Source organism: Ceratotherium simum, chromosome 9 (assembly GCF_057802395.1).
Source record: "Ceratotherium simum simum isolate JZ-2026a chromosome 9, ASM5780239v1, whole genome shotgun sequence".
Classification (NCBI taxonomy): domain Eukaryota; kingdom Metazoa; phylum Chordata; class Mammalia; order Perissodactyla; family Rhinocerotidae; genus Ceratotherium; species Ceratotherium simum.
Window position 1 is genome coordinate 10,563,858 of NC_141908.1, and position 13,547 is coordinate 10,577,404.

Here is a 13,547-nt window from a genome sequence, read left to right on the forward strand (position 1 = left end):
AATCTATAGATCTTGACACAGCATAAGCCCTAACGAATTTTAAACACATAGGTCAAGCACAGAAACTGCATGAATAAGCTTCCAAAAGGAGGAGGCACCAAGAAAGAGGGAAGAATCCCGACAATGACAGAATCACGGCATCTCAAGGTTGGAATGAATGATGAACTCATCCAACCACCAAAATATTCCAAAAGGTGGTTAATTTAGTCTTAACCTTAAGAACTTCCCAGGCTGGAAAACTTGCTGCTTTCTCGGGGCATCCTAACTGCTAGGAAATGCTTTCTTATACCGAGGTGAAATCTGCATACATCTAATGTACTCACTGACCTTACCTCTTCTCTGAGACTATTAAAAAACAAGTTACATCAATTCCTTTTTCACATAGCAGCTCTTCAGATATCTAAAGTGCTCTCTCCTGAGATTACTGATCCTCAGTTATAACTCAGTTTCAAGACCCTTCAATACACAGTTCCTTCTTTTCTCAAAGTGCTTTAGTTTTCCTAAATCATTTTTAAAGAGTGGTCTCCAGAAATGAATAAATTAATGCTATGTTTGGACCTCTCTTTTAAAACTCTTTCAGTTAACACAACAAAAAAAGCTGTTTTGGCAGTCACACTTCATACTGCATTCACACTTCACACATGCATACTGCATGGCATAAAAACATTCTTAAAATGTTTTTTTACACATGCTTCTGTTATATGCTACCTCTCTATCCTAACCCTATATTTGTGTCAGATTTGTCATAATACGTATTTTTTTTTTTTTTGAACCACTGTTTTTTTTATTTATTTTGTGTGTGTGTGAGGAAGATCAGCCCTGAGCTAACATCCGTGCTAATCCTCCTCTTTTTGCTGAGGAAGACCCGCTCTGAGCTAACATCTATTGCCAATCCTCCTTTTTTTTTTTTCCCCAAAGCCCCCAGTAGATAGTTGTATGTCATAGTTGCACATCCTTCTAGTTGCTGTATGTGGGACGCGGCCTCAGCATGGCCGGAGAAGCAGTGTGTGGGTGCACGCCTGGGATCCAAACCCGGGCTGCCAGTAGCGGAGCGCGCGCACTTAACCACTAAGCCACCGGGCTGGCCCCCATCATACGTATTCTTAAATCCAGTCCTTCATCCCAGCCTGTCAAAGTCTTCACGGATCCTGATTTTGCCTTTCAAAAACTGTACTTTCCAGCTGTTATCATCTAAAAATTCCAGTCGAGTTGGAGATCTGCAATAGGAAGTGGTCATCAGAGAAAGCCATTTGCAATACTTCTATGGGGCCTGGTGAGACAGGTCCAAGTTTCCTGAGGGCCAAGACTTGGTCATTCTTCTGTGGATTCCACACAGTATTTATTATTATATCTTACAAATAGTAAACACTAAACAGGTTTACAGAACTGAATCAACAATGTATCAGGATCTCAAGTGACTCTATCAATCCGGGCTAATGCAGGCCTCACATAGCAAGAGATTCCTCTAAAATGGGTTCTTAAGACATGAGATTGAAGTCAACTCTGCCATCAGATGAGCTAGTCTGAGCCTAAGATTCTGTGGCTGGTTTAGAGCTTCTCAGTTACACAATTCTTAGAGCAAATCATTGAAAAACTGCTCCTTTGCTTTAGAACAATGTATTTTATTTACAGTAGGCTTTTCATCCTAAAATTACTTCAGTTAGTAAAGCTGATATTAAGATTAATTTGCATTTCTTAAGCAAACATCAACTGTTGATGGCAGAGGTAGAAAAATCAGACTGGATTAAAAATGATATAAATAAAACATGCACAACTTTTACACAACACTAGTTGAAAAGAGTTAAAATTAACCCTTATTTATCAGTATAACACTGAATTTTCTTGTTATTCTTGCCTGACATTGAGTAATAAGCCCTCACTAAATATTAGCTATTATTTTTCCTAGGTACATGAACCCTGAAATGTTCCTTGACGGCATCTTCTCCTTTACCTAACCCAGTCTTTTACTCCCTTTCCTATCCTGAACCCACATTCCTCCTCATTTTTTCAAGGCTTCAAGACTAACTTATTAGATCTTCTACTGCAGAGGCTCAGTTATATTACAGCAAGATATGCAGAGAATTTTACAAAAGAAACAAGTTCAATGGATTTCCATGAACTCCCTTCCAGTGTAACAATCACTCTTGTTCTCCCCGCCTCCCCTCCTGTTCACCAGGTTTTCTTCTTCTTTAGGTTCATTCTAGTCCTCCATTAAATTTTTGTCAAATTAACTGCTAACCATCTAAAGCTTTCATCTAAAGCTTTCAATTAACTCTTCTGTCTCTGACCCTGTATTACCCTACCTTACAGAGATAGTAAAAAACCTAACAATGTGAAAGCAAACAGACCATTATAATTGAAAAATACTGAGGGGTCAAGAAAACGAAAGCCTTTCTGAAATTTAATAAGCTTCTAAAAGACATTTCTAAGAAAAAACATACTAGGGGGGAAAAAAGACTTGGATTCAAAAGAACAGTTTTAATAATGACTATGCAAGAAAGAAGAAAATCACTCTCTACTCCACACTGGTCTCTGAAGAAATTCCAGTTAGTTATCCAAGGATGAAAGAACACTGCAAATCAGCTGTTCCTCTTTCCTCTTTAAAACCAAAATAAAATTCATTCAACAGATCCTGGTTCTCAGTTGTCTATATATAGGAAAAAAGAAAAAAAGAGTGTCTCCAGATCATTACCTAAAATTCACCCTTCCATTTAGTGGGGACATCTGGTAGCTGATACAATTAATTATTTTTATCTCATTTAATTTATTTTAGACATCCCTATAAGTTATTTAATGTAGAAATAAGAAAGTTTTTAAAAATTATAGTCAAACAATTAACTGAAGTTTAATTGGTTTAATTGGTATGCACCCCCCCACCCCACGCCTAAAAAACTCCAAGGGGACAGGGAGGTGAAAGGTGTGAAAGATAAAGTTGACGCATCTGAAGTTCTATTCTCTTCCTAGTTTATACTACAGAGCAGCTCTTTCAAACAAATCCTCCTATAATTTCAAAAGGTTTTCGCCAAGTTCTTCAACTAAATCAAATCCCACAGAATAGAATTAGAGAAAGGATGGGCTGAACCAAAATAAAAAAATTTAACAGTCATAACGCTTTTGACTGTGTTTAAAAAAAAAATTATAGGGCTGGCCTTGTGGCGTAGTGGTTAAGTTTCCGTGCTCCGTTTTGGCGGCCTCGGGTTCACAGGTTCAGATCCTGGGCTAGGACCTACACACAGCTCATCAAGCCATGCTGTGGTGGTGACTCACATACAAAACAGAGGAAGACTGGCACAGATGTTAGCTCAGGGACAACCTTCCTCAAGCAAAAAGAAGAAGATTGGCAACAGATGTTAGCTCAGGGACAACCTTCCTCAAGCAAAAAGAAGAAGATTGGCAACAGATGTTAGCTCAGGGCCAATATTCCTCACACACAAAAATTATGAGATTACCTTACAGTTCTTAATGTTGCTGCCCAAGTTTCCTCCTTCACTCCTCAACATCTACAAATTTCACCTTTTTAAATGAGAAAACAGGTTTATAAGAGTTTAGCACAGACAGATTTCCCAGCAAAGAAAATAGAACGCATTAGCTTTGGAAAGAAAGGATTTCTGGGAGGTCTGGAGATGTGACAGGTATACAAAGGAGAAATCTCAATACCTGGTTGTTGATGTTAACATCAATGTTGGGACGAGGGGATGGCAATGGACCGTTTTCCATCTCAAGGTGTTTGAGCTTGTCTGAGGCATCTTTTAATGCTGAAAAAAATGGCAAAATAGCCCCTTAGTCTGCCAGGCTGTCATAGCTGTGTGAGGGTACAGACTTTAAGGGTTTTTTTCCCAACACGAGTTACCATCAATTAAAGGTAATAATCCAGATGACCACAGAATAAATATACTTTCTTCCTATAACCAGGTAACTCTCCACTAATTTGATTAAGAGTTAACCTAAAGAGGAACATTGCCCTGTATCTGCACCACTCCTAAAAAGCCACTGGATCTGGAATCCCAATAGCGTGTGTGGTTAAGAAGGTTTACCAGCTAAGATTCGAAGAAAAGGCAGAGAACACCGTGAAATGATCCTTTCTTCCATAACTACAACCTAAGCTCCTCCTGCCAAACCTCAGTATTTGCTGTTTTCTTTCCTTGGCCCTGACTATACACTGCCTAACACTAAACTTAGTGGAGCAAACTGATGAAGGACACACATTTATTCATTGACTCAACATACTATATATTGGTAACATTCCGGTGTGATGCAGGATCAGCATTTTGTTTTCATTATATTCCACCTAGCTGCAAAACACATTACAAATAAAGTAATCTAACCACTGAAAAGATAATACGTTAAACATGATTCAGCTTTAAATGAACTCTATTTAAACTAACCATTCTGTAATACTCTTATTTTGCAGGGACTATTTTGGTATGAGTTTGGTATGAGTTTGAATTTCTACACTGTTTCTTGATAAAAAAGCTGAATGCCTAATAATTTGTAGAAGAAGAGAGAAAAAAATCATTGAAAAAATCATATGAAATCATTTCCTCCTGGTGAAAGGGATCTTCTAAAAGTGTCCATCAGTTAATTCAGTGGATCTCGCCCTTCGCTGCACATTAGAATCAGATGTGGAGCTTTTAAGAAATAGTCATCAATACAAAGGTTTAATGGTCTCAATTATGTGATCTTAAATATTTCAATGGACCCTTAAGCTGAAAAGAGGCAAGAAGGCATAACTATTCTACATTCAATTTTAAAATTCAACTACTACAAAAATATTCTTAGAGGAACTGACTTAAATAGCTCATTTCAAAGGGAAGTAAAATAAAAAGGTGTTGCTGATGTTACACAGAACATTTACTTACTCCCGCATTCAATTTCAGGTTCCTCTAATCCAGTTTGCCTGGTGGCTATGTGAATTTCATCTGGAGCTTGGGATGTTTCCATAGTGTCAGGTGCCCCAATCACATCATCAATGGTTGTTTCCAATAAGTCCGGACTATCTAGCAAATCAATATTCAGAGGCAAGCTATAAAGGTAACAGAACACTTACTTAGACCAAGAAATTTATTATGAAAAGAATTTAAAATACTAACAAAAACTTTTGCTGAAAAAAAATTCATGTAAGAGTTCATATCCAAACTGGATTATTCATCTGTCCGAACCCTTTGGACAGACTTCTCTTCTAGCCAAGATGGAGTAAAAGGGACTGGATTTAGCTTCCCACCTGAAATAACCTAAGGGGAAAAAAAGAAACCATTTTCAAAACATTAGACATCAGACAGCAAAAAGCAGCGATTCTGAATTCAGGAAACAAATGAGGTGAGCCCTGTGACTGCCTTACGACAATTTCCACGCCGTGGCACAGAGAGGCTGAGATGAGGCAGAGCACAGAGGACTCCCTTAGCTGAGAGGATGGGGCTGAGAGTCCAGGAAGACCAAGGCAGCTGGAGCTCACAGAACAGAGTTCCAGACAGGAGAGAGCAGCACATCAAGAAGAGAATCCTTGAGGTCTGCAGAGGGTCCCCCCAAGTGTTCAGCAGAGTACTGATCAGAGAATGTGTGTGAGGAAACTCCCCAAGGCTGGGAAAAAACCATACAAAAGGATTTCATCCCCCTGTTTGGCTGGGGAAAGAACTAGTGGCACACACACACTGGGCCATAGTACCTGTTTCCACATACTGTAAAAACACATCATTCACAGGGCACTGAGTATTCAGGAAGGTCTCACCTCAGTAGTGGAGAATAATTAACCCAGACTGGGCATGGCAACAGACTCACCTAACACATCAGAAAAGTAAGACTTGAAAGATCAAACTGTTTCCAAGTAACTTAACTGCATTCCAAAAGAAAGCTCAAGAAGATTTAGAGGAATATAAAATTATCTAGCACGTAGCAAAGTAAGTTTCATAAGGTCAGGCAACCACTCAAAGATTACCAGGAATGCAAAGACGCAGAAAAAGACATCCCACACTAAGGAGAATAATCAATCAATAGAAACTATTGTTAGAATTAGCAGAGAAAGATATTAAAACAGTTGTTACAACTATACTCTATATGCTCAAAAAGTTAAGCAGAGACATGGAAGATATTAAAAAAAAACCCCAAATCAAATTTCTACAGATGAAAACTACAATATGAGATGAAAACTACAATATTTGAGATGACAAATATATTGGATGGCACTGACAGCAGACTAGACATTTTAAAAAAAGATACTGAACTGAAGGCATAGCAATAGAAACTATCCAAATTAAAACACACAGAGAAAAAAGAATCCTCAAAAATGAAAATATCACGTAGCTGTGGGACAACTTCAAGCAGCCTACTGTACCGGTGGAACAGGACAAATATTTAAGAAAATAATGGCTGAAGTTTTTCCAAATTTGATGAAAACTATAAACTCACAGATCCAAGAATCTCAACGAACACTAAACACAAGAAACACAAAGAAAACTACACCAAAGCACATCAGAATCAAACTGCTTAAAACCAATGATACGAAGAAAATCTTAAAAGCAGCCAAAGATATTATATGTTCAAAGGAATAAAGATAAGGATGACAGATTTCTCATCAGAAACAATGTAAACTACAGGACACCGGAGGAACATCTTAAAAGCACTGAAAGAAAAACCTATCAATCAAAATTTTATATGCAGCAAAAAAAGCTTTAAAAAACAAAGGAAAACCTAGGTACATACTAAAGGAAAATGAAAACATCTATCCACACAAAAATGTGTACACAAGTGTTCATAGCAGCACTATTCATAATAGCCAAAAAGTGGAAATAACTCAAATGCCCACCAACTGAGGAATGGATAAATAAAACGTGGTATATTCTAGTTAGCAATAGAAAGGAGTGAAGTACTAATACATGCTACAACATGGATGACCCTTGAAAATATATTGTTAAGGTAGAAAAGCCAGACACAAAATACCACATATTGTATGAGTCCATTTATATGAAATGTCCTCAATAGGCAAATCTATAAAGACAGAAAGTAGATTTGTGGTTGTCAGGCACTGAGGAGGGGTCAGGAAGGAATGAGGATTAACTGCTGTGGTGTAGGATCTGAAATTAAGATTCAATATTAAGTCCTGCCTTGACATCCTTGAGTCTCACAGGGCCCCAAAGGCCTAACTGAGTTTTGCCACTCTCACCAGATATGCTCCCCGATCCAGTGGAAAAGGTTCCCCATCCAGCTGGTTCTGCTATCGACTTCTTCTACCAGGTTCATTCTACCAGGTTCTTAACCTAACAAGTTTCACTTCTCTGCCAGCCTGTGAAATTATTCAAACAAGCCAATCACATCCCCTGGTGGAAACCAGGGGCCACCTCATCCTCATGTTATTATAAAGCCTGCCTCCCACAGCCCGTATTTTCTTTTCTTGATCTAAGAGCAAAAGAAAGGAAGTGCCATTGTTTACATTCCATGCTTTCCTAGAGGAATGAAGGCCATACTTCAACTATATACCTTGGGTCTACAACTCAAGTAAGAAAACTTCTTTGGAAAACTGTTAAGAGGGAGTAAGAACAAAGAAAGAATTCTGTGCAAGTCAAGAGATCTGCGTCCCAGGCCTGTCTCTGTAACCACCTACAATTTCGGACGAGTCACTTTACCTTGGTTTCCAAGATGTGCGCTACAGAGCCCAAAGGATTCCACAGACATATGTGAATGACTTATCCACAGGTATGGAAAACATGGTGGAGTTTTGGTCTCCCCACAGTGACTTTCTTATGGGCTTGTATTTGGAATTCAGGTAGATTTAATTTGAAGAGTTTCTTGGCTAAAACTCATTTGGAAACCAATGGAGTAAAGGCACTTCAAACACTTTTCTTCTTTAACCCCATGAGAATCTATCAATGTAAAACCAGCTCATCAGCTCATTTTCAAGTCTTCTTTTTTACCAAATTGTTATCCTCCCTAAGCATACATCAGTGTCCTTGTGCAGTTCTCTCTGTCTCTCTTTTTAAGTATGGATAATAACATCAAAAGAAGAGGTGGGGCCGGCCCCGTGGCTTAGCGGTTAAGTGCGCACGCTCCGCTACTGGCGGCCCGGGTTCGGATCCCGGGCGTGCACTGACGCACCGCTTCTCTGGCCATGCTGAGGCCGTGTCCCACATACAGCAACTAGAAGGATGTGCAACTATGACACACAACTATCTACTGGGGCTTTGAGGGGTGGGGGAAGGAGGATTGGCAATAGATGTTAGCTCAGAGCTGATCTTCCTCACAAAAAAAAAAAAAAAGAAGAGGTGGTGATGGGGAAAAGAGATGAAACAAAAATGTTAGCATGTTAGAATTTGCTGAACTAGGCTGATGAGCATATTGCAGTTCACCATATATTCTCTCTACTATACGCATTTTTGAAATTTTCATCATAAATTTTTTTAAATATGGATACCAACATTTTTGGGCAAAAGAATGTAAGAACTGGTGGGAGTTCATCTCCTATGGTCCTAACGTGGGCACATCACAGAAAATATTTTTTTTAGCTACATACCACGTGTCTTAGTCTGTTCACGCTGCTATAACAGAAATACCATAGACTGGGTGGCTTACTAACAACAGAAATTTATTTCTCACAGTTCTAGATGCTGGGGAGTCAAAAATCAGGTGCCAGTAGATTTGGTGTCTCATGAGGGCCCACTTTCTAGTTCATAGACCATCATCTTTCCACTGTGTTCTCACATGGCTGAAGGAGAGAAGGATCTCTCTGGGGTCTCTTTTATAAAGGCACTAATCCCATTCATGAGGGTTTCTGCCTTCATGACCTAACCACATCTTAAAGGCCCCAAATCCAAACACCATCACATTGGGTATTAGGTCTCAACATATAAATTTTGGGGGGACACAAATATACAATCCATTTATAAAAACTTCATAAATCAGAAATGAAATAGAAGCCCATATATAAAAGAATCTTGAATTGTCTCAATTTCTGAAGAATAATGGTTAAAAAGTACCCGTGTTATGAGTTGAACTATGTGTGTCCCCCCAAAATTCATATGTTGACATCCTAAGAATGTGATCAGAATGTGATCTTATTTGGAAATAGGATGGTTGCAGATGTAATTAGTTAAGTTAGGATGAGATCATACTGGAGTGAGGTAGGCACTTAATCCAATATAACTGATGTCCTTATAAAACGGGGAAATTTGAACACAGATACACACACAAGGAGAAGATGTGAAGATGAAGGCAGAGATGAGGTGCCACTTCTGCAATCCAAAGACTGTCAGCAAACTACCAGAAGCTAAATTCCTACTCATAGCCCTCAGAGGAAAGCAATCCTGCCTACACCTTGATCTCTCAGACTTCTAGCCTCTAGAACTGTGAGACAAAATTTCTGTTGTCATCCAGTTGTAACGGCAGTCCTAGCAAACTAATACATCTCACATTCTAAAGATATGAGCAGGACTTACCTAAGAGCACCACATTATCCAGGCCATAAAAGAAAAGACAAGAAATCCCAAACGGCATTCTACAAGAGAGTTCAAAGGACAAGAGAGAACTTTGACTTTTCTCCTTCTCTCCCCAGGAGAGCAGGGCATTGCAAAATCACATCAAGTAAATGGAGGTTGTAAAAGAACCTGTGAAAGGGGAGAATGGCATCTTACTTTATGGTGGGCAGATTGCCGAGCATAAGAAACTACTAGGTCTATGTCAGATGTGGCACAGGGAAAGTTCTTAGGAAAATCTGATGTATGAATCTATAAGTTTGGGAGCATAAGTAAAAATATTTCCCATTTGGGGAAGTGCCTCCTTCAGCATGGAAAGGTCCAAACTCAGTCAGTTGACTAGGGTTAACCTTAATAACATGGGGAGGAAAGGCCAGCAGTTGGACAAGCCACATTTCCACTGTTTGGCAGGGCAAGAATACATAGATTCCAAGAAGCCAAATTTGGAACAAGTCACACATCAAAAAGAATAACAGGAACAAATAATACATTTAAAAAAAAAAGTATAAGTCTACCAATAACAAATTATTTCCTTTAAAGATGAGAGGAAAGAGGAAAGCGCTCTCCTACAGAAGAATGTCAACTCATATTTGCAGAAAGAATGACAGAATTGGAAAATCACCATATTGTAAATACCAAAGTAACAGTAATTGATTCAGGCAAAAATTATCAATGGATACTAAAACCCTGGAGTAAAAGACTGTTAGGGAATAGCATATCTACTCAGTCTCAAAATGACACCCCACAGATTAGAGTAAAAGGGAAAGGTACTTTCACAGAGAAATCTGGTGGACATCACCTCAACCAAAACATTAGTACACGTTTAACTTCAATCTAATTATGAAAAAACAATCACACAAATCTAAGTTGAAAAAACAATCACACAAATCTAAGTTGACAGGTGTTCTGCAAAGAAACCAGCATAGACTCTTTAAAAAATGTCAATGTCATGAAGGGCAAAAAAGTCTAGGGAATTTAAGAAGATATGAAAACTAACTGAAATCTTGATTGGATCCTGGATCAGGGAGAAAAACAGTATAAAGGGCATTTGTTGAAACATTTGGGAAAATTTGGGTATGGACTATATATTAGATAATAGTACTATATCAATGTTAAATTTTCTGTGTGATAAATATATTACATACAAGAATGTCCTTGATTTTTAGAGATACATGCAGAAGTATTTAGGGATGTAATAATACAATGTCTGCATTATGATTCTCAATTAATTCAGCAAGAAAATAAAATAAATGTCAGCAAATAGGCAAAATATTAACAGGTGGAAAATCTAGAAGGATCACCATTCTTTCAACTTTTCTGGGTTTAAGGTCTTCCAAAATAAAAAACTGGGAGACAAGAAAAAATATACGCACTTTACATAAGCCAAGTCTAAGTTCAGCCTGAAGCCCATTCAATGAACTCCACCCATGAGACAAATGTACCAGCGTAAGCTGATCCAAGCAATGAAAGTGTATTCATGGGCAACAGCAGAGCCAGGAATAAGGGTGAAGAGTGTTGCAATAGGTGAAATATGAAGTATACTCCTATGCTGGAGAAGTGACAGGTTCTATGAGGGCCTCTGAAAAAAATGTACTAACGTAGCACAAAAGAGCCAGCACTTATATACACGCCATGACACCTTGCTGGATTACAACAGCATCGTTCAAGTAATACTTTGCCCCCTTACCTCTTCTTCCTCAACCCTGAAAGTAAGCACCACAAGAAGAAGGGGGAGAAAGTGAAGATTAAAAGAACAAACCATCCCAATCCCCATGGGAATGAGAACGGGGGAAGAGGAAATTACTAAATTGGGTGTGAACTGGAACTTTCTGTAACTTAAAGTATGTTTCAATTACTAAAAATAAGATAGTTCTTATATGTACAAAATGATGGGCTAAAAAAGGAAAAGCAGAACTGACCCTATATAGACGAATACAGTAATTAAGAGAAAAATAGAGGATTCAGCCCTTTCCAAAAATAAACAGTGATCAACTCCCAGTAATGAACTGACGCTCAAGCCAGGAGGAACTCAAGGAGCTGAGAGTGGAAGTAGGCACTGGGGTCAAAAATCCACGCCCTGAGGGAAATGAAACCCAGGACACCTCATGTGAGGCAGTGAACAAGAAGCAGACTCACTACTTGAAACCAGGAGACTGTACCTTCTTGACAGGAACAGAGGCTGAAAAAGCTTAATTCACAAGTCCAGTTTCAAATTAAAAGAAAGTGCTTCGTGCAATGAAGGAAAGACTTAGAAATATCTGTGCAACCATCAATCAGACCACCATTTCCTGGCTCAAGGACTGGAGGCAATTTCTCTGAAAGATCCTACCATAAGACCTTCAGAGCTGAGGATTTCAAAAAGTTAGGCTGGGGCAAGTTCAAAATCCCATTACAGAAAGGGTGAGCATGGGAAGAAGGAAAGAAAACAAACCCGTTTAAAACTAGGCAAGTTGAACTCACAAACAAAAAATTACAAAGCAAAGCAAAGAAATCCAATGCTAAGACAGACAACCAACAAACCCAAGAAACAGGAGCATTTATACCTGAGAAAGCAGAAAGGATAATACACTCTAAAAAAGAATTTAAAATAAGTATGTTAAATGTGCTGAAAGACATAAAGGAGAGATAGAATCAATATAACAGGAAAGGAGCTTATGAAACTATAACAGTAGATTCTGAGAAATGAGAAATATTTAAATGAGTCATTAAACATTCAACAGAAAGGACAGAGAAGACTAGACAGAGTCAAAGAAGGAATTATTGAATTAAAATCACCAAGAAGGCAATAAAGACATGGCAAATATGAAAGAGAGGAGATACAAGAGATCAATATAGCTTGAAAGCTACAACGTAACATTTAATAGAAATTGCAGAAGGAAAAATAGAAATTGCAGAAGGAAAAACGGAGACAATGAAGGAGCGGCAATATTAGAGGGGATAATGCCTACCAATTTTCCAAAAGAGAAGACATTCATGAAGGATTAAACACTGCATAGTAAACACACAAGTTTTACTCCTGATTTCTCATAAGGACACAAAATCACATTCACTCATAAGAAACAAAAAAAAAGGAGGGCGAGAGAAAAAAAGAATTGAAGGTAGGAACAGACGAACAAGTGGTCACTGATTAGAAAGAAAACAGAAAGCTAACATCTACTCTAGGAGTAGGAAAAGCTGGAGAAAAACCAAATCACTCCAGAGAACTCAAGAAAAGTTGCAAATATTTTCTCCTATTCCATAGGCTGTCTTTTCACCTTCTTGACAGTATCCCTTGAAACACAAAGTTTAAATGTTTGATGAATTCCAATTTATCTTTTTTTTCTTTTGCCACAGGTTGTGTTGTCATATCTAAAACACCACTGCTGGGTCCATGGTCACAAAGATTTACTCCTATGTTTTCCTCTAAGACTTCTATAAATCCTAGTTATTAATTTTAGGTCTATGACCCATTTGGAGTTCATTTTTTATATAGTGAGGTAGGGGTCCAATTTTGTTCTTTTGTATATGAACATCCAGTTGCCACAGCACCACGATGAATTTTTTAACAAGTACTGTTGACGTAACTAGAAAGCTATCTGGAAACAAAATTAGATTTATTATTCACACCTTATACCAAGGTAATTCTAAGTGGTTCTGAGATTAGTGATATTACATAGATATGTTACTGATATAATATTAAATGAGTCACTAATATTACATCGAGTTAATATCCCTAATATACATTAAAAACTTCTTGAAAATAGAGAAGAAAAAGGCCAACGGTTCTGTTTTAAAAAGCGGGGAGGGGACACTACAGATAATACACAATTCACAGATTAAAAAAATGCTAACGGCTCTTAAACATACAAAAATATGCTCATAAGAGGAATTTAAATGAAAAGTACAATGAATACATCCATCATTAATCTTGAGTATGGTGTTGATGTCACAGGTGTTTAAGTGCCAAAACTTATCAAACACTTTAAATAAATGCACTTTACTGTGCGTCAAGTGTACCTCAATAAAGCTGTAAGAAAAAAAATACACCTCATCTCCAATGAAGGAGATCTTGGCAGTATCTAGAAAAATTAAAATGTATTTACTACCAAA

The 13,547-nt window shown here is 38.0% G+C and overlaps 1 protein-coding gene across 4 annotated transcripts in view; it reads right to left on the bottom strand.

Moving 5' to 3' along the window:
* The window catches only part of EPB41L5 (erythrocyte membrane protein band 4.1 like 5), a 124,702-nt gene that overhangs the window by 34,236 nt on the left and 76,919 nt on the right, over positions 1–13,547 (bottom strand). For all 4 annotated transcript variants that reach the window (XM_087435049.1, XM_087435047.1, XM_087435046.1 and 1 more), the window contains exons 17-18: positions 4,860–5,023; positions 3,658–3,755 (exon numbers count right to left, since the gene is read on the bottom strand). In XM_087435049.1, the coding sequence (XP_087291175.1) occupies positions 3,658–3,755; positions 4,860–5,023 (262 nt within the window). The remainder of the gene's footprint in view (positions 1–3,657; positions 3,756–4,859; positions 5,024–13,547) is intronic.